Below are 24519 nucleotides of genomic sequence, written 5' to 3'. Positions count from 1 at the left end.
TATAAGAAAAGCCATTCTGGGTCAGACCCAACGGTCCATCTTAACCCAGTGTCCTGTTTCCAACAGTGGCAAATCCAGGTGTTCTTGTGTTTCTAAAGCTAGATTGTTTAATTAAAACATTAGCTCTTGTTTCCTTTTATTTTCTTATGGTTTTTGCAATAATTGTATGACATTCTTGAACCTTTTAATAAGCTGGTATAGCATAAGACATTCAAAGACAGGATAGATGCTGTATCATAGTGGCATAAAGTCATACAGATCTAATAGCATAACATGATGGTCAGGGAGGAGAAAGAACAAAAAGCAAGTCAATTGCAGTTGCAGTCTTGTACTGAAACAAGCAAAGAATGTAATTCAAAAGAATTTTTTTGGGTACATATAGTCTTACAAGCATAGTGTAATAAAGCTCTCAACTTAATAAGTATTCCTTGGAACAGGAAAAGATGCCTTTGATATAAGAAAGAACGTACAAATAAGGATAAAAGGTATTCTAGGCAGTATGCCAGATTTCATCAGGCACAATCAACATAATGTTCTATAAATACCAGAGGGTGCTACCGCTATTTAGATCCTTGTTCTATAGGCATAACTTAGAAATAGCCATTCAAAAGAAATACGACAGCACAACTGAAGTAAAAACAGCCACTCCTGGCAACTTCGGTAGATTAATTGAAGACAGATGTACTTTGTACTGTGCATGCTGTTACTAGTCCCTACTTTTGTGTATGCTATTCTTTGTTTCTGCAGCCTCTTACTTGATTCAGATCTCCCTCTGAGCTTGCTGCAAACATAGCTCTTCTCCTTACTCCATCCATGGATCCACCCACAAGGTGATATCTTCTCTGAGCTGTTCTGCAGCTTAAGCCTCTTTCTCCTTACTGTCTTGTCAACGTTAGCTTTACTTATGGATCTGTTATTATAATATTCTCATTCCCATACACTGGGGTCACACACTTGGATGCTGCACCTCTTCACATCAGCCTTTTACAGCTCTTTCCCCCTTCCCTTTTGAGTCTCCCTTCTAAATACCTGCTCCCTATGTAGACTTTTTTAGGAGGAAGGTTTTTCAGGACTCTATGCTCATATCTTGCATACAGTCCTACCAGCTCTATATGAGCAGCCACTTGTGGAACTTGATGGACAGTATAGCAGAATTTTCAGACAGATTACTTGTAGAACAGATTGCATGGCTCCATGAGTTAATGGCCAAGCAGAAAGAGTGTCAAAAGTACAGGGTTAAGGCAACCAATGCTGCTTGAGTTTCTGCTTTAGGTATTGGCATACACAGGCTTTCCTGACTGCATGGTTTGGACCTACAACCTGCAGTTTAGGAAATACCAGCAGACATCCCTTGCAGTCTTTTTGGGGACAAAGTGGAGGAAGTCGCTGGCTTCATCATGAAACGTACTGATGCCATAAAGTCCCTTATCTTGGACAACTCCTTCTGCCATCTCAACCTTTTTGAAATTTTTGTGTGATAGTCAGAGAAGGACCTACCGTATTTTCGCGGATATAACGCGCACCATTGTAAAACGCGCACAGGGGTATAGCGCGCAGAAATCACGATGATATGTACAAAAACTTTTCTATACCGCGCTCAGGCATATAACGCGCATGCTGCCCGACTCTCCTTTCGCCCGCCCTGACTTTCCGTGCGCTGTCCCGACTCTCCGTTCACCCCCCCTGACTTCCGTGCACTGTCCTCCCTTGAAGTCCTGTCCCCCCTTGAAGGTCTGTCCCCATCCTGAAAGCCTGATGCCCCCCCCGACGTCCGATACATCCCCCCCCCCCCGGCAGGACCACTCGCACCCTCACCCCGAAGGACCGCCGACTCCCCAACAATATCGGGCCAGGAGGGAGCCCAAACCCTCCTGGCCACGGCGACCCCCTAACCCCACCCCGCACTACATTACGGGCAGGAGGGATCCCAGGCCCTCCTGCCCTCGACGCAAACCCCCCTCCCTCCAACGACCGCCCCCCCCCAAGAACCTCCGCCCGTCCCCCAGCCGACCCGCGACCCCCCTGGCCGACCCCCACGACACCCCCACCCGCCTTCCCCGTACCTTTGTGTAGTTGGGCCAGAAGGGAGCCCAAACCCTCCTGGCCACGGCGACCCCCTAACCCCACCCCGCACTACATTACGGGCAGGAGGGATCCCAGGCCCTCCTGCCCTCGACGCAAACCCCCCTCCCCCCCAGCCGACCCGCGACCCCCCTGGCCGACCCCCACGACCCCCCCACCCCCCTTCCCCGTACCTTTGGAAGTTGGCCGGACAGACGGGAGCCAAACCCGCCTGTCCGGCAGGCAGCCAACGAAGGAATGAGGCCGGATTGGCCCATCCGTCCTAAAGCTCCGCCTACTGGTGGGGCCTAAGGCGCGTGGGCCAATCAGAATAGGCCCTGGAGCCTTAGGTCCCACCTGGGGGCGCGGCCTGAGGCACATGGGCCAAACCCGACCATGTGTCTCAGGCCGCGCCCCCAGGTGGGACCTAAGGCTCCAGGGCCTATTCTGATTGGCCCACGCGCCTTAGGCCCCACCAGTAGGCGGAGCTTTAGGACGGATGGGCCAATCCGGCCTCATTCCTTCGTTGGCTGCCTGCCGGACAGGCGGGTTTGGCTCCCGTCTGTCCGGCCAACTTCCAAAGGTACGGGGAAGGGGGGTGGGGGGGTCGTGGGGGTCGGCCAGGGGGGTCGCGGGTCGGCTGGGGGGGAGGGGGGTTTGCGTCGAGGGCAGGAGGGCCTGGGATCCCTCCTGCCCGTAATGTAGTGCGGGGTGGGGTTAGGGTGTCGCCGTGGCCAGGAGGGTTTGGGCTCCCTTCTGGCCCAACTACACAAAGGTACGGGGAAGGCGGGTGGGGGTGTCGTGGGGGTCGGCCAGGGGGGTCGCGGGTCGGCTGGGGGACGGGCGGAGGTTCTTGGGGGGGGGCGGTCGTTGGAGGGAGGGGGGTTTGCGTCGAGGGCAGGAGGGCCTGGGATCCCTCCTGCCCGTAATGTAGTGCGGGGTGGGGTTAGGGGGTCGCCGTGGCCAGGAGGGTTTGGGCTCCCTCCTGGCCCGATATTGTTGGGGAGTCGGCGGTCCTTCGGGGTGAGGGTGCGAGTGGTCCTGCCGGGGGGGGATGTATCGGACGTCGGGGAGTCGGCCGGGCAAGAGGGCTTGGGCTCCCTCTTGCTCCGATCGTGGATGCGGGTGCGGGTGGGAGCGCGTGCGAGCGGTCGTTCGGGGTGGGGGTGCGAGCGGTCCTGCTGGGGGGGTGAATCGGTCGTCGGGCGGGGTGGGAACTATGTTTAAAAACTTTTGTATACCGCGCTCAGGCATATAACGCGCGAGGGGTATGCGCGGTACGTAAAATCACGTATAACGCGCGCGTTATATCCGCGAAAATACGGTACTACTCTGAGGCATAGGTTCACTTCTCCTGCCCACCCTCCCCAATAAACCCAGGTCTCTCACTCTTTCTTCTGGCAACAGAGGACTCGGAAGACCCAGCCAGCTCCCCAGTCAAAGCAAGGGGTGATCTGTGAGCTCCACAAGAGCATAGCCACAGAAAAAGTGACCTTACCAGATGGCCTACCAGTAGGGGGGAGGCTGATGGCCCCTTGTAACCTCGTACCATTGGGTTCTCAAAATAATCTGGGGGGGTTCCCCCTTAATTGAGAAATTTTTACAAATTGTCCATTGAGAGTAGTAGAGTTCTTAGCATCAGGCCATTCTTGTAGAGGAACTCTTCATTTCTAAAAGCCCTTGTGGTCGAACTTGTGTCATCGGGGAACAAAGGGAATGGATTCTATTCTAGCCTTGTGCCCAGAAACACAAGGGAATTTCATTCCATCCTAGACCTAAGGGCCCAGAACAAATGTTTAGTCAAGGAAAAATTCAGGATGGTTTCATTGGGCACCCTCATCCTCCATGATTTGGGAAAATAATTGACTATGCTGTCTGGACTTAAAGGATGCTTACACCCATAATAAGAATATAAGAATTGCCGCTGCTGGGTCATACCAGTGATCCATCCTGCCCAGCAGTCCACTCACGCTGTGGCCCTCAGGTCAAAGACCAGTGCTCTAAATGCATCCAGCCTCACCTGCGTAAGTTCCAGTTTAGCAGGAACTTGTCCAACTTATTCTTGAAACCCTGGAGGGTGTTTTCCCCTATAACAGACTCCGGAAGAGCGTTCCAGTTTTCCAACACTCTCTGGGTGAAGAAGAACTTCCTTGCGTTTGTACGGAATCTATCCCCTTTCAACTTTAGAGAGTACCCTCATGTACAGATATATCCTTGTCACAGAATGTGTTTCAGATTTCAAATAGGGAAACACCGTTAACAATATCATTTGGCCTCATTTCCTCTCCTAGAGTATTTACAAAGTCTTACCATAGTTGTAGCATGTGTTTCTCTGTTTGGACAATTGGCTGGTCAAGAGCATATCCAAGGAAGATGCTCAAGAATCAGTGTAGAGAATCCAGTGGTCTAGTCAAATGACTATTTTCAGGTAGGCCTGAGCCCAAAGTGGGTGGGCATGGAATTCGCCTCTTGTCCCATTCTCTGATGTCTACCCTCCTCCGGCAAACCCAAAATATTAAATACATGAGTTACCAGGGATCCCCTAGCCCCACCAGCTGAAGACCTCCTGCCCTCGAACAGCCAAAACTTTTCCAAGCAGCAGTCAGCAACCTTCTTCCCTGGTTTTTGCCACAACTAGCAAGCTGCACATGCTCACTGCTTGCACCTGCATGAAACCTGAGCAGGTATGGAGGGGCCAGTGTGGACGTTGCCTTGAGGATAGTGCAACTGACTGCTGTTTTGCAGAGTGCTGGCTGTTCAAGGGGGAGGAGGCCTTCAGCTGGTAAAGCTTGGGGATCCCCATTAGTAACAGCAAGAGTTCTAGAATCTTAAGTGGACCTAAGTCCACCCATGGCTGTGCCACTGGGAGAACCATTTGGGTGTTAGAGCTGCTATGGTTTGATGTCAACTACCCCAAGAGCCATCTCCTTCCAGCTCAGCAATTGAAATTCACAGGTGCTCTATCCAACAGTACTAGGCAGTGTACATATTAGCAAACATAATCATAAAAACCAAAAATCACATATTACTTGACAATAAAAAAAATTAATAAACACTTTTAGAAGACCCCCCTCCCCCACAATCATTAATTATAAAAATTCATAATACTAATAAGACTGCTGCTAATATTAATCTACACATGCTTGGGCAAAAAATAAAAAAAATTTCAAACACATCCTAAACTGAGTTATAGATGTTAATGTTCTCAATTCCACTTTTTATTTTTTGTATATCTTTATTGAATTTTCAAACAATTGTGCAACAAGTAATTCATATACATAAAATATTACAAGACAAGCACAATAAACTTTCAGACATTATAGTTTTTCACTACTTCCATTCTGTAACCTTATATTCGATGACTTTGCATTGTGACCAGCACCTCTTGTTGTAAACTGCCTCGAACTATCATGGCTTTGTCGGTATATAAAAAATAAAATTATTATTAATGTACAATTATATTTCCCCCCCCTCCACCCTCCCACCTAATATTCAAATAAAATAAAACCTTCTAGATATCTGCTCCCTCATTCTGTAACATAGCTGTATGATTCATTTACAATTTTATATGCTTGAAAGGTGGTATATCCAGCAACAGTTTGTCATCTGATTGAACACTACAGATTGGTTTATAAAGCTTCAAGGAAGAAGACAAAACAAGTGGGGCATCATCACATAAAGCCTTAAACATCAGAGTTGATACTTTAAATCTGATTTGCCAAAAAACAGGCAGCCAGTGCAGTTCTCTAAGAGCTGAAGAAACATGATCAAATTTTGATAATCCCTTCAAAAACTTTGCAGCTGATTTTTGAACAGCCTGAGAGATCAAATAGTAAAGTAAAAGTAAAGTAAAAGAAAAAAACAAACCCACAAACCAGTAGTCTAATACAGTTAGAATCATGGGGCATTTTCGATAGGACTAGGATGCCCAAAGATCGGGTTGGGAAAACAAGTTTCAAGTTTATTAAGATTTGTTATCTGCGCAATATCATATATTTTAATGCGTATAACAATTTGTTAAAAAAAAAAAAAAAAAAAAAAAGGGGGAGGACAAGACAAGACATTGGATACAAATTATATACGTTCTGAAACTGGTATAAAAGGCAAGAGGGATGAACTACAATCTTTAAAGAAAGAAAAGAAACATTTAGGGAAAAATACATGTGGTGGGAGCACATAAAATAAAAAAAAGAATAATTTAGTGACCTGCTCGAAAGATTGATGGCGATCTACTCGTAAGATTGATAAAAGGTCTAAAGGTTTGAAACTGCAGGACATCTATCTTTTTTTTTTTTTTCCCAAAAATGGCTTGTATAGACGTTTGGCCATTTTCGAAAATCAAAACTTCCAAAGCAGGTCCACTTGGATATGGGAGGGGCCAGCATTTTAATGAACTAACCACTTAGACATGCTGTGAACTTCACATAAAGGGTGCCAGAGTACATGTTTTATCAGAATACCCTTATAGTGTATGGTGAGCCCCTCCAAAACTCTCCCAAAATCTACTATGCACACCAGCCTACCACTCCAGTAGTCCTTATGGCTGCAGGTTTTGGGTGAATTTTGGTGGCCCCACACTTTCCATCATAAATGTAGTGGTTAGGGTGGGATATGGGCCTGGAACCCCTCTCTATGGTTCACTGCACTGCCCACCAGGCTACTCCAGACACCTGCTTAATACTGAACTAAGACTTCCCATAATATCTGCAGCTGTCATAGAGGCTGGTATGCACTGTTTCTTTGGAGGTAGGGGATGGGAGTGGGTCAGTGACCACTGGGGTAGTATGGGGGGGGGTCATGCCTTCATGTATCCAATGGCGTCTGGTCAGTTTGGGAACCTTTTTGGCCCTGATGCACTTTTAGAACAGGTCTAACTCTAAACTCCTAAATGACACCCTGGATGTCTTAAAAAAAGATTTCATTATCCCTTCAAGTCCTAATCCCGCCCAAAACACACATCTAACATGCCCTCTTAAGATTTAGATGTACTGGGGGGGGGGGAAATGATTTGCAAGGCATCTAAAAAGTCATAAGAACATACGAGTTGCCACTGCTGGGTCAGACCAGTGGTCCATTGTGCCCAGCAGTCTGCTCGCGCGGTGGCCCTCTGGTGAAAGACCAGCGCCCTAACTGAGACTAGCCCTACCTGCATACGTTCCAGTTCAAAGGAACTTGTCTAACTTTGTCTTGAATCCCTGGAGGGTGTTTTCCCCTACGACAGACTCCGGAAGAGTTCCAGTTTTCCACCACTCTCTGGGTGAAGAAGAACTTCCTTACATTCGTACGGAATCTATCCCCTTTCAACTTTAGAGAGTGCCCTCTCGTTCTCCCCACCTTGGAGAGGGTGAACAACCTGTCCTTGTCTAATAAGTCTATTCCCTTCAGTACCTTGAATGTTTCGATCATGTCCCCTCTCAATCTCCTCTGCTCGAGGGAGAAGAGGCCCAGTTTCTGTAGTCTTTCGCTGTACGGCAACTTCTCCAGCCCCTTAACCATCTTAGTTGCTCTTCTCTGGACCCTTTCAAGTAGTATCGTGTCCTTTTTCATGTATGGTGACCAGTGTTGGACACAGTACTCCAGGTGAGGATGCACCATGGCCCGGTAGATAACCTTCTCTGATCTGTTCGTGATCCCCTTCTTAATCATTCCTAACATTCTGTTCACACTTGGACGTTTTACCAATTAAAACGCCCAAGTACAAGTTTATGCCATTTTTTGGACATCTTTCTGCTTTGAAAATGAGTCCCTTAACCTGTAAAACTGTATGAAAATTCACTTCTGATAATTTCGTAAGAGTTCTCAATCGCAATCTTTAAAAAGCCATCTAAATAACATTTTTAATCTGCATTTTAAGACAATTTGGAGTCCCAACACAGCTCCAACATATTTAACATTCAAGTGAAATCCCATTTTCATTGTTATCAAATTTTACTGAAGAAAGTAATTGTGTAAGATCAATCTAATTTGATAAAAATTAATATTTGTGTCTTTCCCACATTCAGTTTTAATCTAAATGCAGTAAACTATGGCCTAAGAATTTGCAAACACATTATTAAAAAATTTAAGGTTTCTGAAACGGAACCTTTCACAGGGAGAGAAAATTAAATATTCAGCATCTCTTGGTTGGTTTCTCCCTTTGTTGCTCATTGGTGAGGCAAAGGATTAGTGCGATCAGAGGGGATTAGATAGTGTTAGTTGTTGGGAATGGGAATAAGACAGGGATGAGGGGAGAGTTGGATGTGTGGGTGAGATAGACAATCTTCTAGGTAAGAATTTTTATCTGAGTGGGTGTGCTTTATGAACTGGAGTGACAAGCAAGAATGGGTGGCTGTGGGCTTAACAAATTGGGGGAAGATTCTCACAACTAAAATGCGCCTTTAATGTGCTTACTAAACTGGTTCCAGCCGGTTTAGCATGCATGCATTTTAGCGGCAGATTATCAAAATGGCTTACCATGGCCTTTTCTGAGGGTTGTTTTTTTTTTTTTTTTTAGCAGTCTTCAATACTGCCATGCAGATGTAGTACAATGAGGTCATTAATATTAAAATGAGCACTCCAAGCGATTCTCTATAATCACGGAGTGATTTCCTAACCTTATTGGGCCACATTTGCATCCAAAATTTGCTGATAGGTTTGAGCTGTCATAGCCTTACTTTCTGATCAGTGCCTTAGCTGGACACTGACAGGAAGGAAAGGTTTGACAGCTCAGATCCCCCCCCCCCCCATTAAAATAAAAAAACCAAACAAACTCCAAATTGAAGATCAGCAGGAGAGATGCCCACTTTCTCCTGCTGCGCTTACACAACCTCTGGACAACCACCCCTGGCAGTGGGAGATGCCCTCTTTCTCCCACTGCGCTCGCACATTAATAAACTGTACCCCCCTGCAGTGGGAGGGATGCCCATTCCCACCATCGCCCAACCACCCCAACAACTCCCCCCATGCCCTCAATGACCCGCCCCTCCCTACCTTATTGAGAAAGATCGGTCGAGGGACCCTACCCCACTCCAGCTGACAGGCCCGTCTCTTATAAAATGATGGGCCTTCCCCTTCCCGGTGTATCCTGGGATGCGCCAGGGACGGCCCTAAGGGCTCTGATTGGCCTAAGTTGCTTAAGGCCCCTCCTTCTCTCTGCCTTGATAAGTTTGCCTCCTACCTTTCCCAATGCACCTCTAGTGTATGTGTTGGTGGGTCCTCTTCTGCTGCTAACCCTCTAGTGGTTGTGTATCCCAGGGTTCTGTCTTAGGACCTCTTCTCTTCTTACACCTCTTCCCTTGGTGCCCTGATCTCCTCCAGTATCTTCCAGTATCACCTATATGCTGATGACTCGCAGATTTACCTCTCTACACCTGAAATTTCACTTAAAGTCCAGGAAAAAGTCTCTGCTTGTTTGGCTGGCATTGTTGCCTGGATGTCCTGCCATCATCTGAAACTAAATATGTCCAAGATTGAGCTGCTTCTCTTTCCTCCGCTCCTCCTCCTCCTTTCTTCATCTCGGTAAATAATACTGTCATTGTTCCAGTCATTTCTTCTCATTTTCTACGCATATCCAACAAGCTGCTAAGACTGTCACTTCTATCTCTTCAATCTCACCAAATTTGCCCCTTCCTCTCTAAGACCTGTCGCTTCTATCTCTTCAATATCACCAAATTCACCCTCTCTGAGAACACTACCCGGACTCTTGTCCAAGCTCTCGTAACCTCACGCTTAGATTACTGCAATCTACTCCTAACTGGTATTCCACAGTGTCGCCTCTTCCCCTTGCATCTGTGCAAAACTCTGCTGCACTACTCATCTTCTACCAACTGCGCTATGCTCATGTCACTCCTCTCCTTAAGTCACTTCACTGGCTCCTTATCTATCATCACATACAGTTCAAGCTCTTATTGCTGACCTACAAGTGTGTTCATTCTGCTGCCCCTCAATATCTCTCTTCACTTCTATCTCCTTACACATCTCCCAGAGAACTCTGTTCCTCAGTTAAGTCACTCTTATCGTTACCCTTCTCCTCTACTGCCAATTCCAGACTTTGTTCCTTTCATCTAGCTGCCCCCTATGCCTTGAATAAATTACCCGAGTTTGTCCTTCAAGTCCCTTCCCTTGTTTAAAAGCAGACTGAAAACCCACCTTTTTGATATAGCTTTCAATCCTTAACTCTACTCCTCTGCCATCCAACCCAGCCAGCTGTTTAACAGTTCCCCTTAACTCAGCGTTCTCAAACTCAAACCCTTTGCAGGGCAACATTTTGGATTTGTAGGTACTTAGAGGGCCGCAGAAAAAATAGTTTGTCTTATTAAAGAAATGACAACTTTGCATGAGGTAAAACTCATTATAGTTTATAAATCTTTCCTTAATTGCTTCTGATAATTTCAGCTATATACAGCTAAGAGCAGTTAAAACATTCAGAAAATAAAGTTTAGATAGTTTTTCACTTTCTGCATGTTGCACTGCTTTCAACTGTGTATAGCTGAAATTATCAGAAGCAATTAAATAAATATTTATAAATTTATAGAGTTTTAACTCATTCAGAATTGTGATTTAGATTCTAAAGTATCAACTGCAAGAGACAAGATTTTGGTGTAGTCCTCTGGGCTTTTTTTTAGAGGGGAGAATCAATATCCGACTTGTGCCTGAAAAACTTGTGCCTTAAGTGTCCGGTGGTCGCGTCCGCAACTGTCTTCAGCTCTCACCTTATCCAGCACCGGACACAACCGCCATCTTACATCAAGCAGTCAACGGCAGGAGAGGTGCCAAATTTTGCGAGATTACGTACACATGCACAAGCTGCACTGCCTCCAATGGTTACCTTACGTTCTGGAACATTGCCCACCTCACACTGTAACCTCATGCAAGTGCTTTCCTGTATGCGATTGTCCTCTCCATGCCACCTCATAATCGCATACAGATGCAGGAAAGCGCTTGCGTGAGGTTACAGCAGTGAGGCGGGCAATGTTCCAGAACAATGGTAACATACCAAGGGCCTCAAAATAGTACCTGGCGGGTCACATGTTGCCCCTGGGCTGCGAGTTTGAGACCACTGCCTTAACTGTATCCATGACATCCTGTTTGTCTGTCTTGCCTGTTTAGATTGTAAGTTCTTTTGAGCGGGGACTGTTTTGTTATTCTGTGTGACTCTGTGCAGTGCTACGTGCGTCTAGTAGCACTATAGAAATAATTAATAATAATAATAATAATAATAGTAGTAGTAGTTATGCAGTAGACATAGCTTCTTTGCAGGAAACTCGCTTATTGATATGGAATATCTTAAAACTTTAGCACATTTGGGAGGGGTAAGTATTTTATTCTTCTTCTGGGAATAGAAGGGGAGGCATTGCAGTGCTGTTTTAAGTCTTTACAATATCAGGATGATTTGCTGGCCAGGGATATTTAAGGGTTTTATGTCCTTCTTAAGCTATGCTTTCAGGACTGATATCATTCTGTGAGCAGTATATGATGGAACACTTTATTTATTTATTTATTAAAAATTTATATACCGCATACAACTATGTGGTTTCCATATCACATGCATAGAATATTGTTTCTCCATGAATATCACATATAACATCTAAACAACATCATTAATCGACCCTGTTATAAACAGGGATAGAGCGCAAATTCAATCAATTCAGAAATACAAGCAAGCTTTAAATCATACATTGCTGTCAAAAAAATTCTAAAAGGCGATTATCAACTGAAATATACCTTAGCATAAGAAGGCTTTGGCAAATATGAGAAATAGTTTTATTGAGTTATATTGGCCTTGTGACTCCCTTATCAACATCATAATTTTATTGTTGCAGGAGATATGGACTTAGTGGTGGATCCTATTTTAGATTGCTCAGGTTTGGACCCACTGGGATCTTGTAGAGGTGGGGAGGATTTGTCCACTTTTGTTACTAAGTTGGATCTGATATATCCTTGGAGACTGTGTCACTCCTCCAAGAAAGATTACACATCTCTCCAGGACTCATGGTACATGATTTTGGTTAGTCATGATCTGTTTTGTAATGTTTCCTCTGTGGTTATTGGACCTGGAGAGGTGTCTGATCACTCTTTGTCATAAGTTTAACTGGAAGCTCCTGCTTTTTATCAGCAGTCTAGTGGCTGGATTTTTCCTGCTTTTTTAATGCATGATAACCCATTTTGTTGACTACTTGGTGAAAAAATGGGAGGAATTCTAACACTTTATCAGCAACATATACTGTAGCCAATTCACTTTGTTTTGGAGTGCTGATAAAACAGTTCTGCAGGGGGTGGGGGTGGGAGACATTATAGCATTTACCAGTGTCATAATAAAAAGTTGTCAGTGGGTATTGTCCACCTAGAGCAGCGGTCTCAAACTTGCGGGGCGCATGCGGCCCTCCAGGTGCTATTTTGCGGCCCACGGTCTGAATGCGATGATCAACTGCTCCCTTGCTGCAGTCGATTGTTCCGGTCAAAGCTGCAGCTGGTGGCGGCTCCTCGTGCCATCCACACCAGCATTTCTCTTCCCCCTTCCCTTCCTTGTGGAGCAGTAGCATGTCTGGCCAGCTCCCTTGCTGCAGTCGATCATTCCGTTCAAAGCCGCAGATGGTGGCTTCTCGACATCAGAGAGAAGGCTTCTGATGCAGGCGTGGATTGCGCGAGGAGCCGCCACCCGCGGCTTTGAACGGAACGATCGACTGAACAAGGGAGCCAGCCAGACATGCTGCTGCTCCACAAGGAAGGGGAGGGGAAAGAGAAATGCTTCTGCTGCACAGGAAAGGGGGAAGGGAAATGCTGCTGCTGCTACACAGGGGGAGGGAAGGGGAAGAGAAATGCTTCTGCACAGGAAAGGGGGAAGGTAAATGTTGCTGCTGCACCCAATTGGGGAAACAGAGGGAAGGAAGGAGAAGGAAGACAAGGGAGAGGAGAGGAACAAGAGATGGCAAGTCCATGGGAGGGAGGGAAAGGAAAGGAGATACCAGACCATGGAGGGGGAGGGAGAGATGCCAGGGCATGGGGGGAGGGAAGGAGACAGATGTCAGACCAGGGGAAAGGAAGGAAAGAGATGTCAGATCATGGAAATAGGAAGGAAAGAGATGTCAGATCATGGAAATAGGAAGGAAAGAGATGTCAGATCATGGAAATAGGGATGGAAGAAGAGAGAGATAGGAAGGGAAGGTAAGACATGAAAACGTAGATTTTGAAAAGAAAGCAGAAAAATTGAATATTAAGTTAATGCCAAAGATGGCTGCAAGGCAGAAAGTGAAGACAGAGAGAAAAACAGTCAAAGGACAAGAAAGCTGTGGAAACATAGTTAAAAGCACAGAAAAATAAAGTCACCAGCCAATAAAGGTAAGGAAAATGATTTTATTTTCAATATAGTGATTGTAATGTGTCAGTTTTGAGAAAGGAAAGATATTAAACTTTAAATGTGAGGGCTGCAGAAAAAATAGGGTACCTGGAGGGCCCCAGAAAAAATAGTTAATTTCTTATTAAAGAAATTACAATTTTGCAAAAAGTAAAACTCTTTATAGTTTTATAAGTCTTTCCTTTAATTGTTAAAGGAAAGATTTATAAACTATAAAGAGTTTTACCTCTTACAAATCCAAAATGTGGCCCCACAAAGGGTTTGAGTTTGAGACCACTGATCTAGAGGCTAATTTGCATAAGGCCATAAGGCCAAGTTTCTTCTCAAGTAAATATGAAAATATCCTTTCCATGCATATTCCAATAAATTATCTAATTCATGAGCACATTCATCGAATGCTGTTTTATCACAAATATAAATTTCACCTGCATGGAAATAAATCTAGAAATTTATTTGCTCAGGTGCTGAAGGTGTGGAGAAGATCCTTTGCCATAGCCTCCCTTAAAAATTCCAAGGGGGTCATAACTAACAACTCATCTGAAATAGCTGATTTTTAACAGCTGTATGTAGAGGAAGATGCTTCCCGGGAAGATGACATAGTTACTTATTTGGCAAATTCCAGGCTTCCTCATTTGTCCCCTGAGGCTGTGCAGTGAACAAGCCACTTAAAACTAAAGAAATCCAAACGGCTATAAAGAATATGTGGCTTAATATAGCTCCTGGTCTAGATGGATATTCTCCTGAATTCTATGAGTTGTTGCAACCACAAATAATTGGTTCATTACTGTCTTACTACTCTGAGGTGATTGGTCAGGGTGCCTTTCCTCACCATGCAAATGTAGCCTTAACTTATTTGATCCCCAAACTTAACTGTCCAAAAGAATTGGCAGAATCTTACTGATCTGTCTCATTAATTAATGTGAACGTTAAAATCTTGTACAGGGTGTTAGCTGATAAATAGGCAGGTTTTTTTTTTTTTAACCAGGGTTCTTGAAGAGGAGCAAATGAGATTTGTTAAAAATAAGACAGTTGGTATTAAATATGCATAAAGCTTTACTAGCAATGTTTTACTTTCAGAAATTTGATGTGCGCTCTCTGTCAGCCTTGACTCAGGGAAGGCATATGATGAGGTTAAGTGGGCCTTCCATTTTTGTGCTTGAGTATGTGGGTATTGGGGGTTGTTTTTTTGCAGGCCATAGCTCTTTACTCCCAACCTTTGACTCAACTATTGCAGACACATCCTTTTCGCCTATGTAGGAGCACACAGCAAGGAGTCTCCACTCTCTCCATTATTATTTATGCTTTTTCTGGAGCCTTTGTATGTCCTGAGAGGGACAGAGGACCTCCAGGGAGTGATGATTGTGGATACTTACCTCAAAGTCCTGGCGTTTGCTGATGATCTGTTGCTCCTCCTGACAAACCTGCAGTACTCCCTTACTAGGTTGCTCACTTAACACATTTGAACAATTAACAGGATTTATGCTCTATTTGGAGAAGTTCTAAATTCTGGTGGTCTTGTCAAGAGTAAGAGAAAATTGGGAGTCTTTCCTCTTTATTTGAGAGGCTTCCACATTCAAATATTTAGGGGTACAGTTACCAATTAGATTGAGTACACGTGATGAATGTTTGAGATCTAGAGCATTGAGCATTGTTGAAAGATCTGCATTTCAAATTGAATGGAAAGTATATCCTCTATCCTTGTTGGGGAGGATTTCTCTGTACGAGTATAATATGATTCTTTTGTCTTGCTGGCTCTATATTTTTCAGATGTTTCCATTAAAAGTAAGAGATGAAAAGTTGGTGGATCACATACTCCAACTATATTTATGGCTTGGAATGCAAGCGTGGATTAATGTTACCACTTTACAGATCCCTGTTGCACAGGGAGGATTAGGCTTGTTAAATTTATGATATGACTATTGCTTGCGGAATGTGATACATCACTGATTGGTTTAATTTGGCTAAACTCATTTCAGTAATGAGTTTGAAAACACATTTAATTCCCAAAGTTCATGTTGGCTGCATACTTCATTCTGTTGCTGGTATGCCAACTACTGTGTTACCCGGCTGTGTTGTTGAAAACCGGTAAAGCAGTTCAGAGATAGGTATGTAAATGTCATTTTTTTCAGCTAAAGCGACCCCTTATTTACCTATTTGTAATAATCCTGCATTTGCGCCTGGGGTAGATAACAAAACTTTTTGGAATCAAAAAGGATCTGATGATTGCTACATGTGGTGAATGCTGAGGGTAAAAGGAAACCTTTCCAGATTTAAAAGCTCAGTTTTCCTTGTCGGATACTGACCTGTTTGCTTATTTGCAGTTAAGGAACTATGGCCCTAATTCTATAAATGATGCCTAAAGTTAGGCACCTAGATCGGTACGCCTAGCCGATTTAGATGCCTAACTTAAAAGGCCAATAACAATTAGCGCTATATAATTGACGTAAATTGCACTTAATTGGATAGTAGATGCCTAACTTAGTAGGCTCCTACCACTTTGCTTAAGCGCCACATTACTCAACACCTAAGTTTTAGGCAATGAAGGAAATCAGCTCTACTAAACTGGCTTTGCAGAGGAGTCAGGAGTTGGTTGTCACTCTTCTGGAGGCTCAGTTGAGAGCATTTACTTCCATCATTCGTCCTAAGCTTAAGCCTTCCACCTCTAAGGGTTTCAGGACTCTACCATCTTACCAGCGGCATTTCCCACAGAGGGCAGCTCCTTATACCAGGGCGCCTGCTAAGAAACAGCAGCAGAGGCAGCAGAAACCTCAGACTTCTGCTGCACCTAAGGCTTCTCAGCCTTTTTGACCAGCTACTACAGAGCATAACCTCCATTGTTCTGCCTCTGTCCTCTCCCCTTCCCATTGGAAGTAGTCTCCATCATTTTTATCAACGATGGGAGATCATTACATCAGACCTCTGGGTGCTGTCCATCATCAGGGAAGGATACTCTCTTCGTTTCATCCAGGTTCCTCCAGATCTGCCTTCAAGAGAGTATTCTTTCAATCCATCCCAGACTGCCCTTCTTCTTCAGGAAGCTCAAGCTCTGCTTGTCTCCGTGCCATCGAGGAGGTTCTGCTGGAACAGCAGAGCCAGGGGTTTTACTCCCGTTACTTCCTAGTTCCGAAGAAGACAGGCGATCTGCGTCCCATTTTGGATCTCAGAGCCCTTAACAAATTTTTTGTCGGAGAGAAATTTTGCATGCTGTCTCTAGCATCATTATACCACCTTCTGGATCAGAACGATTGGTTATGTTCTCTAGATCTCAAACAAGATTACACTTACATTCCCATTCATCCAGCCTCTCGACCATTCCTCAGATTTCGGTTGGAGAATCTGCATTTTCAGTATAGAGTGCTACCTTGTTGCTCTTTGTTTAATCAAAAGATTGAAGCTTAAAATTGAGTATCATCCACAGTTTAAAAAAAAAAAAAAAAAAGCAATTTATAAAAATAATCTTTGTTTTACAAATGCAATTTACAAACTGCAAAGGAATACAATATATTTATTGTGAATGGGCCTTTAAAATTATTGACTAGTAAAGCACTATACTTTTACTAGATTTTTGGGCACACACAGGTGGTCTATCTCATGAGTGTGTGTTATGAATATCCAGAAAGCCTGACCGATTACCTGTACCTCCTGGACAGGGTTTGAAAACAATGTAGAAACATGACCATATTTCAGACAATTGAGAACTGCTTTAAAGAAGTTGGTTCAAGTTTTTAGATGAACATTTTATTGAGATTTATTAACCACCTTTGTGAAGATATTCACACAAGGCAGTTTTAACATAAAACTTACAATTTTGTTAACAGCATAACAGTAGTAAAATGACTCTGTTGGCTACCCCATGTCCTGTGGTTTCCCATAGTTCATTCTTCTGCTGTCCACCTTTTATAAGTAATAAGGGTAAGGTATAACCATAGCAGTTTACATATTATGTTTTGGTACTTTCTCTGTGCCTAGTGAGCTGACAGGGTAGAAGAAGGTTAAGTGACTTGCAGTGGGAATGAAACATAGTTCCCCTGGTTCTTAGCTAACTGCACTAACCGTTAGGCTACTCATCCATCTTTCTTTGTTTGTTTCATGCCTTTTGCCTTCCCCCACCCCCCCAATTCTGGGAGGGCATTCCAGGTATTCACCACCATTTCAATGAAACATGATTTCCTGACATTGTGTCCGAGTCTTTGCTACTCTTGGAGCATACAAGCATAATATGAACTTTACAGTAGTGCACCCTCCTAATTGTTGTTTTTATATGTAAAGTATTAGAAAACAAAAAGGAAAATAAAACATTAATTAGGAAAAGCCTATTAAGTAGTTCCTACAAGAGAGTGTAAGCCAGTGTATATTTTAACTACCATTTAATTTTCATGTGATTAAAAGATTGATAAAGTATTAGTGAAATGATGAGTCTCAGAATTTTAAGGCATCAACCAGCCTAATCCTTTTTGGCATGCTACATCTAGCTCTCCAAATGTTGTCCATCCCCATTTGAAATATGATTTTATGCCTCTACCATTTTAATCTTGAAGATAACCCTGCTCCTCAGGATTACCTACTTTCTCATCGCTTTTTCACCAGTTATTTGAGTCTTGCTGTTCACTAGCAGATATATTATCTTTTCTAATTTGTTTTGTGAGCGCTCCAATATTCCAGAAATGATCAATTATTTTAGTCTATTTAAAAAAAAAAATTGTTTGTGTTGAATATTGGATGGTTGCTTAGAAAGGACAAAGAGGGCCAGCTTCTATAAACAGTACCTAACTCAGTAGGCACCTAGGAAAACAGCACCCACTGCGTGTCAATCAAAACTGGATGCCATTTGTAGAATTGTGCATACATTTTAGGCATCGGTATATTAAGCCAAGGGTTTCTTGGCTTAAAATACCGATGCCTAACTGAATCCATGCCCAAATTCCACCCCAAATCCATTCCTAAGCACGCCTACCTGCTAATAGACACCTCAGTGTAAATGCCTACCAAGTAAGGCACCTACCAGCTACTTAATTTTTTTAATTGTTTTTAATGGTGCTTTCAATTAGCACCAATCGAGCCAAATTTAAAAATTGGTAGGCTCCTAGATTGGTAGGTGCCTCGATCTAGGCACCTAACTGTCTAATGAAGAAATATGTTTGTTGCTTTGAATGATAAATACGAGATTTTATAATTAAGGAATAAATGTTTGTCTGATTGCAGGTTACCTTAAGTGTGATACAGATGATGGATGTGAAGCAAGAGAAGAGGTTGGAGGAGGAGAGGAACTTTTTGATACCGTTAATTCTTCCATCGTTTCTGGTGACAGCATCAGGTTTTTTGTGCATGTCAATTTGGAAGTTCCACAGAGCATAACAGGTACGTCTTCCTGCCAACACTATGCATAGTCAAACTGAAAATAGGTAACTTTTGTATATTTCGTGACTACCTCCATTTTGGAGACTTCTTAAGTAAAATATTCCTGGTTTCGTCAAAGATAATGTAATGTAAGAAAGGAGAAGAAGAAAAGTGATTTAAAAGTAAGGAACACAGTAGAGGTCAGGGTTGGAGCCACAGATGAGCCTGGGCCCACTCAGCGGCAGTGCACACTTCACAGCTGGCATGGGGAAAGCAAGTTGGGCTCCTGCAATCCTTCATCTCCCTCCTTTAATGAGCTGCTCAGGCTGATCAAAGGATCTCTGGCAGCAGCAGTGATTCCTATTGCTTTTTAATTTCTTGGAGTTCTCAATTCAAGTTTAGTTGAGTTTGGGAATTTCTCAGGAGTTCCATATAAAGAACTTAAAACTATTTATGGGTGAGATACTAAAAACAGAAAACAAGTTTAAAGTTTTTGGATCATATTGGATTCTAAACTGATTTTTAAATGTCAGATTAATGAATTATCCCAAAAAATCAATCCAGAGTTTCCTTTAGTTGAAGGAGACTTGCCTTCTATGCTTTTATGTCATGGAGATATAACATTCTAAGCTACCAATCTAGGGCAAGCAGTGACTTTTCCATGTCTTTCTCAATAGCAGACTATGGACTTTTCTTCCAGAAACTTGTCCAAACCTTTTTTAAACCCAGCTATGTTAACTGCATTTACCACATCCTCTGGCAATGCATTCCAGAGCTTAACTATTCTTTGAGTAAAAAAATATTTCCTCGTATTGGTTTTTAAAAAGTATTTCCCTGTAACTTCATCAAGTGTCCCCTAGTCTTTGTAATTTTTGATGGAGTAAAAAAATCAATCCATCATAAAGTGTATGAAGACAGACCAAAGACCTCAATGTGTACACGTTGGAAGAAAGGTTGGAGAGAAGAGATATGGTGTTAGAAGAGGTGAATTGTCGGGCATAGGGAGGGAGCAAGAAAAATTGGACATGATGGGAGAAGCATGAGGTACAGATGCATGGGGAAGAGAGAGATGAGAGAGAGAAATGTTGGATGTGGTGGTAGAGAGGGAATAGTGGGATGAATGAAGATCAAAAGTAAGTGTAAACCTATCTTTTCTTTCTATTTAAACTACAGTACTTTGTTTTGAGGACTGTTTCTTTAATGTTTAATGTTTGTTATAGACTGTGTGTACTGTACAGGATCCAAGTTACATACAAATTCAGCTTAAGAACGGTTTACAAAACTGAATGTGTTCTTAACCAGGAGACTGCCTGAAAAAGAAATTAAATGGAATAATACTGATTGTCTCACACTGCTCTTCAGTTTCAGAATTTAAATATAACTTTCTTTACATTATAATCCAATCTTACCAATTTTTAAAAAAACTTAATCTAGTTTAATTACAAAATATTCTAAATCAAAGTTGCCTTTAGGTATTGCAGTTAATTGTTTTGTTTTTAAATCATAATGAAAAGGGGATAAGACATGATCTTTCCAAAGAATCTGTTCAATAAGAAGAAATTATCCTCAAGGTTATTTACATTCGGACAAAATGACTAAATCCAAGATGTGTCCTTTTTCATGTATTGGCTACAAGACTCTCTGTCTATAGACTGAAGCAAAGTGGTTTTATGATCATTATTGCAAATTAAAATAAAATCTCTTAGGACTATAAATTGTATATGAGTACGTTTTGGAAATGAATTGAAAAACTCAAATGATACAGTAGAATCAAGAAGCTAATGGAGCAAACAGGGTCCCCAACCATTAAACTTTAGAAAAAAACCACTTCACAACCATCTAACCCGTTTTTCATGAGCTGCTTATAAAGCATACCTAATTATAATCATACCACCTCTTTCCTTTCCAACCACACGCATTTTGGGTTCATAAATGTATCCTACATAGTAGATGAAGGCAGATAAAGACCTGTACGGTCCATCCAGTCTGTCATAAGAGCATAAGAATAGCCTTACTGGGTCAGACCAATGGTCCATCAAGCCCAGTAGCACATTCTCACAGTGGCCAATCCAGGCCACTAGTACCTGGCAAGCAGTGGCTTCCCCCGTGTCTCTCTCAATAATAGACTATGGATTTTTCCTCCAGGAATATGTCCAAACCTTTCTTAAAATCAGCTACGCTATCTGCTTTTAACACAATCTCTGGCAACGCATTCCAGAGCTTAACTATTCTCTGAATGAAAAAATATTTCCTCCTATTGGTTTTAAAAGTAGTTCCCTGCAGTTTCATCGAGTGTCCCTTTGTCTTTGTAATTTTTGATGGAGTGAAAAATCGATCCAACAAGATATGCTAAGTTGTGATGTGATACGACATATGCAGACTTGATCTTGATTTGTCCTTGCCATTTTCAGGGCACAGACCATAGAAGTCTGCTCAACACTGGCTTTGCTGCTCACTTACTGGTGTTGCCATCTACCGGTAATCACCGCTAAGCTTGTTTGGTTCCATGTTTATCCCACCCATTTTTTTAATTCTTCTACCGTTTTCATCTCTTATCACCTCCCATGGAAGGGCATCCTCGTAGACAAATTTGTTTTGTAGTTCCTGTGTATTCAACAACCAAGTTCCAGTAATATAGAAAACAAACATTTCATCGCATAAAAGCAAAAGTTGTATGTGTGCTTGATGCGAAACAGAGAAAAAGAGAAATGAAGTTTAATGTATATTGTAAATCATCAATAATATATCAACATTTTAATCTTTTACTTGAGGTATGACCTTTCAGAAATTTTAACAATTTGGTATTAAAAAAGATCTTACAGCAGTATATTGAAATATGCCCATCTCATTTCATGCAAAAATTGTACATATGACACATTTGTTTTCAGAGATGATTTGTTTGTTTTTTTTATTAGTCTTATCTGCTGTCATTTTATGTTATTATTTTACTCCCAGAGGTTCACAACAATCCTCAAATTCCAGATTTTTATGCAAGCTAAACAAAATGTGGAAATTAATTTACATCTCCCATCCCTCTTTGCAAACTAGTTAACAAAACCCAACACTATAAAAATCTACCTTAGGAAATTGGTTAGTTAAGATATTTGCTGTTTTACAAAATCAAAACCCAGTTTCTGTTTAAACATTAAAGTTAAAAGATCAGAGATGATTTGTTAATCAAAAGATGAGATATCTTGTCAAGTTTTGGATTTTACTAATGTGGCACTGATCAAGCCAAAATATGAAAGGATATTTATAAAACTATGAAAACTGTAAATACACGTACAGACTTCTGAACAGCCCCTCCCCCCCATTTTAAATCTATACATCTTGTGACATCTATGCATGTAAATAGAGGAATTGTAAAATCAATATTTACACACACATAACCATTTACACATGTAGCTGTTGTGCAACTTTCTAAAATGACCTCCATAATGTAGCTTAATAAATTTTGAGTACCCTACACTTGGATGGCCCTTTGTGCTTTGTTTTGTTCTCTGTTTATTTGATGTACTCCGACCCTCTCCTATACCTGTTCATAGCTTCTACACATATCTGTATATATGGCACATCAAAAGTAAAAACACTTCAGGTTTACTATTCATGCAGTGTACTATGGCTTGCTGCTCTTTAATGCTTTAATTTACAAATGTTGCTGAGGTAGTAGCTAGCACTTTTGTCCATATAAAGTCACTCTATTATTCAGTTACTCTGAATTTAAGATACAGTATTTGTGGTTGAGCATGTTATAAAAACCATACATAATATGTTGTTTATAAAGATGGCCAAATTCCTAATGAGTGAATTAAAATGGTTTACAAAAAAAAATAAAAAAGATTTCCATTTTTATGCTTCAGAATGCAAGATGTACTTACATAAGAAAAAGTTTTAATGGATCAGAATTTCCCCTCTGCAATAATGGAAAGAGGAAGCATGTTTTTATGATCCTTTCAATAAGAGGTCATTCTTTGATACTTAAAGTCAGTAATCCTCATCAGAAGGTCACGGGGAAAAATAGCACCTTCCTGAATACTAAGAAGTGCCTATTCAGATAACTTTCAAATGTTCATAAGGGGAATTCAGTTTACTGGCGCCAAGCAATTCCATTGAGATTACTGTCCAAAGACGAGTGGTCTGCTGCTGAGTTGGAATCATGCTTTACACAATGAAGACATATTTCCTTACAAAGGCCCAAGTCTGTTTCTTGAGAAAAGACACAATGCTGACAAATGGGCTGGGTCTGATAAATCCTGATCAGGCAGGGTTTCCTGAGCTATAGAAAACCAATTCACCATGAGGCAGCACCAGTGAACAAAAGGGGACAGCTATTACTTTTTAATCATTTTTATTTGCCAAAGAGAATTTGTACAGACATAGCATTGTTATGGATTAGAGAATGACACGGGGAAAAAATCTGTCCCCGTCACTGCACCGTCCCCGGCCCACCATCCTCTGCACCGCCCCATCACCGCCGTTCCCTTCACCGCCTCGTCACCGCCATCCCATTCACCGTCCCCGCAGCATCCATATAAGCCTCAGTACTGCGAAACACCATGAAGACAGAAGAGAGTCCTGCCACTACTACTACTGCACTGAGAATCTGTTTCAGTGCCTCTGCCCTGTAGTAAAAACAGAATATAAAATAAATCAATTGTCTTGTCCTCCCTTGCAATGACGTGTCCCCCCATGTTCATTTATAGCTCGAATCACTTAAAATGCAGGAGAATCTGGAACGTGAGCGCAGGCAGGCAGTGATACAAAAACAGTAGACACCCGACCGATTGCAGTGTTCCGCCATCTCTTCCCGGCTTTCTTTTTCGCCCAGCCGCACGTGCGGATGCTCATTTGTTCAATATTCTCCTCTGACGCAACCGGAAACAGGAAGTTGTAAGAGAGAAGATTGATCAACTCGAGCAGCCGCGCAAGCGCGGCTTTTTGAACGCGTGCAGCTGGGCAAAAAAGAAAGCCAGCATACTCTATCTACATCAGTGTTTTTCAACCTTTTTACACCCGTGAACCGGCAGAAATAAAAGAATTATTTTGTGCACCGGCAAACTACTAGGACTAAAATTTTAAAACCCTGTTTCTGCTCCATCTCCGCAAGCTCGGTCACCTCAGTAACTATAGAAAAATAGACAAATATAGTGCAAAATATAGACAGCAGACATAAATTCTCAAAACTGACACGTTTTGATCACTAAATTGAAAATAAAATCATTTTTCCTACCTTTGCTGTCTGGTGATTGATTTCATGAGTCTCTGGTTGCGTTTCCTTCTGTCTGTGTATCCTTTCTTTCATTTCTTTATTTCTGCACTCAGGCCCAAGAATTGTCCCTTTCTATTCCCTCCCTCTTTCCTTCCTATGTCCTTAGTGCCCCCGGTGCCTCCTTCCCATGTCTTTAGTGCCCCAGTGCCTCCTTCCCATGTCCTTAGTGCCCCTTCCTGTCTTTAGTGCCTCCAGTGCCTCCTCCTCATGTCTTTAGTGCCCCAGTGCCTCCTTCCCATGTCCTTAGTGCCCCTTCCTGTCTTTAGTGCCTCCAGTGCCTCCTCCTCATGTCTTTAGTGCCTCCTCCTTATGTCTTTAGTGTCTCCAGTGCCTCCTCCTCATGTCTTTAGTGCCCCCAGTGCCTCCTTCCCATGTCCTTAGTGCCCCTTCCTGTCTTTCGTGCCCCCAGTGCCTCCTCCCCATGTCTTTCGTGCCCCCAGTGCCTCCTCCCCATGTCTTTAGTGCCCCCAGTGCCTCCTCCCCATGTCTTTAGTGCTCCCAGTGCCTCCTGCCCATGTCT

The 24519-nt window shown here is 42.6% G+C and overlaps 1 protein-coding gene across 1 annotated transcript in view; it reads left to right on the top strand.

Moving 5' to 3' along the window:
* Positions 1–24519, top strand: part of SLC4A11 (solute carrier family 4 member 11) — a 294972-nt gene that overhangs the window by 135733 nt on the left and 134720 nt on the right. The window contains exon 3 of the mRNA XM_033953141.1: positions 18596–18751. Within this exon, the coding sequence (XP_033809032.1) occupies positions 18596–18751 (156 nt within the window). The remainder of the gene's footprint in view (positions 1–18595; positions 18752–24519) is intronic.

This window comes from Geotrypetes seraphini, chromosome 1 (assembly GCF_902459505.1).
Source record: "Geotrypetes seraphini chromosome 1, aGeoSer1.1, whole genome shotgun sequence".
NCBI classification, from domain to species: domain Eukaryota; kingdom Metazoa; phylum Chordata; class Amphibia; order Gymnophiona; family Dermophiidae; genus Geotrypetes; species Geotrypetes seraphini.
This window is presented reverse-complemented; position numbering and strand designations above follow the sequence as displayed.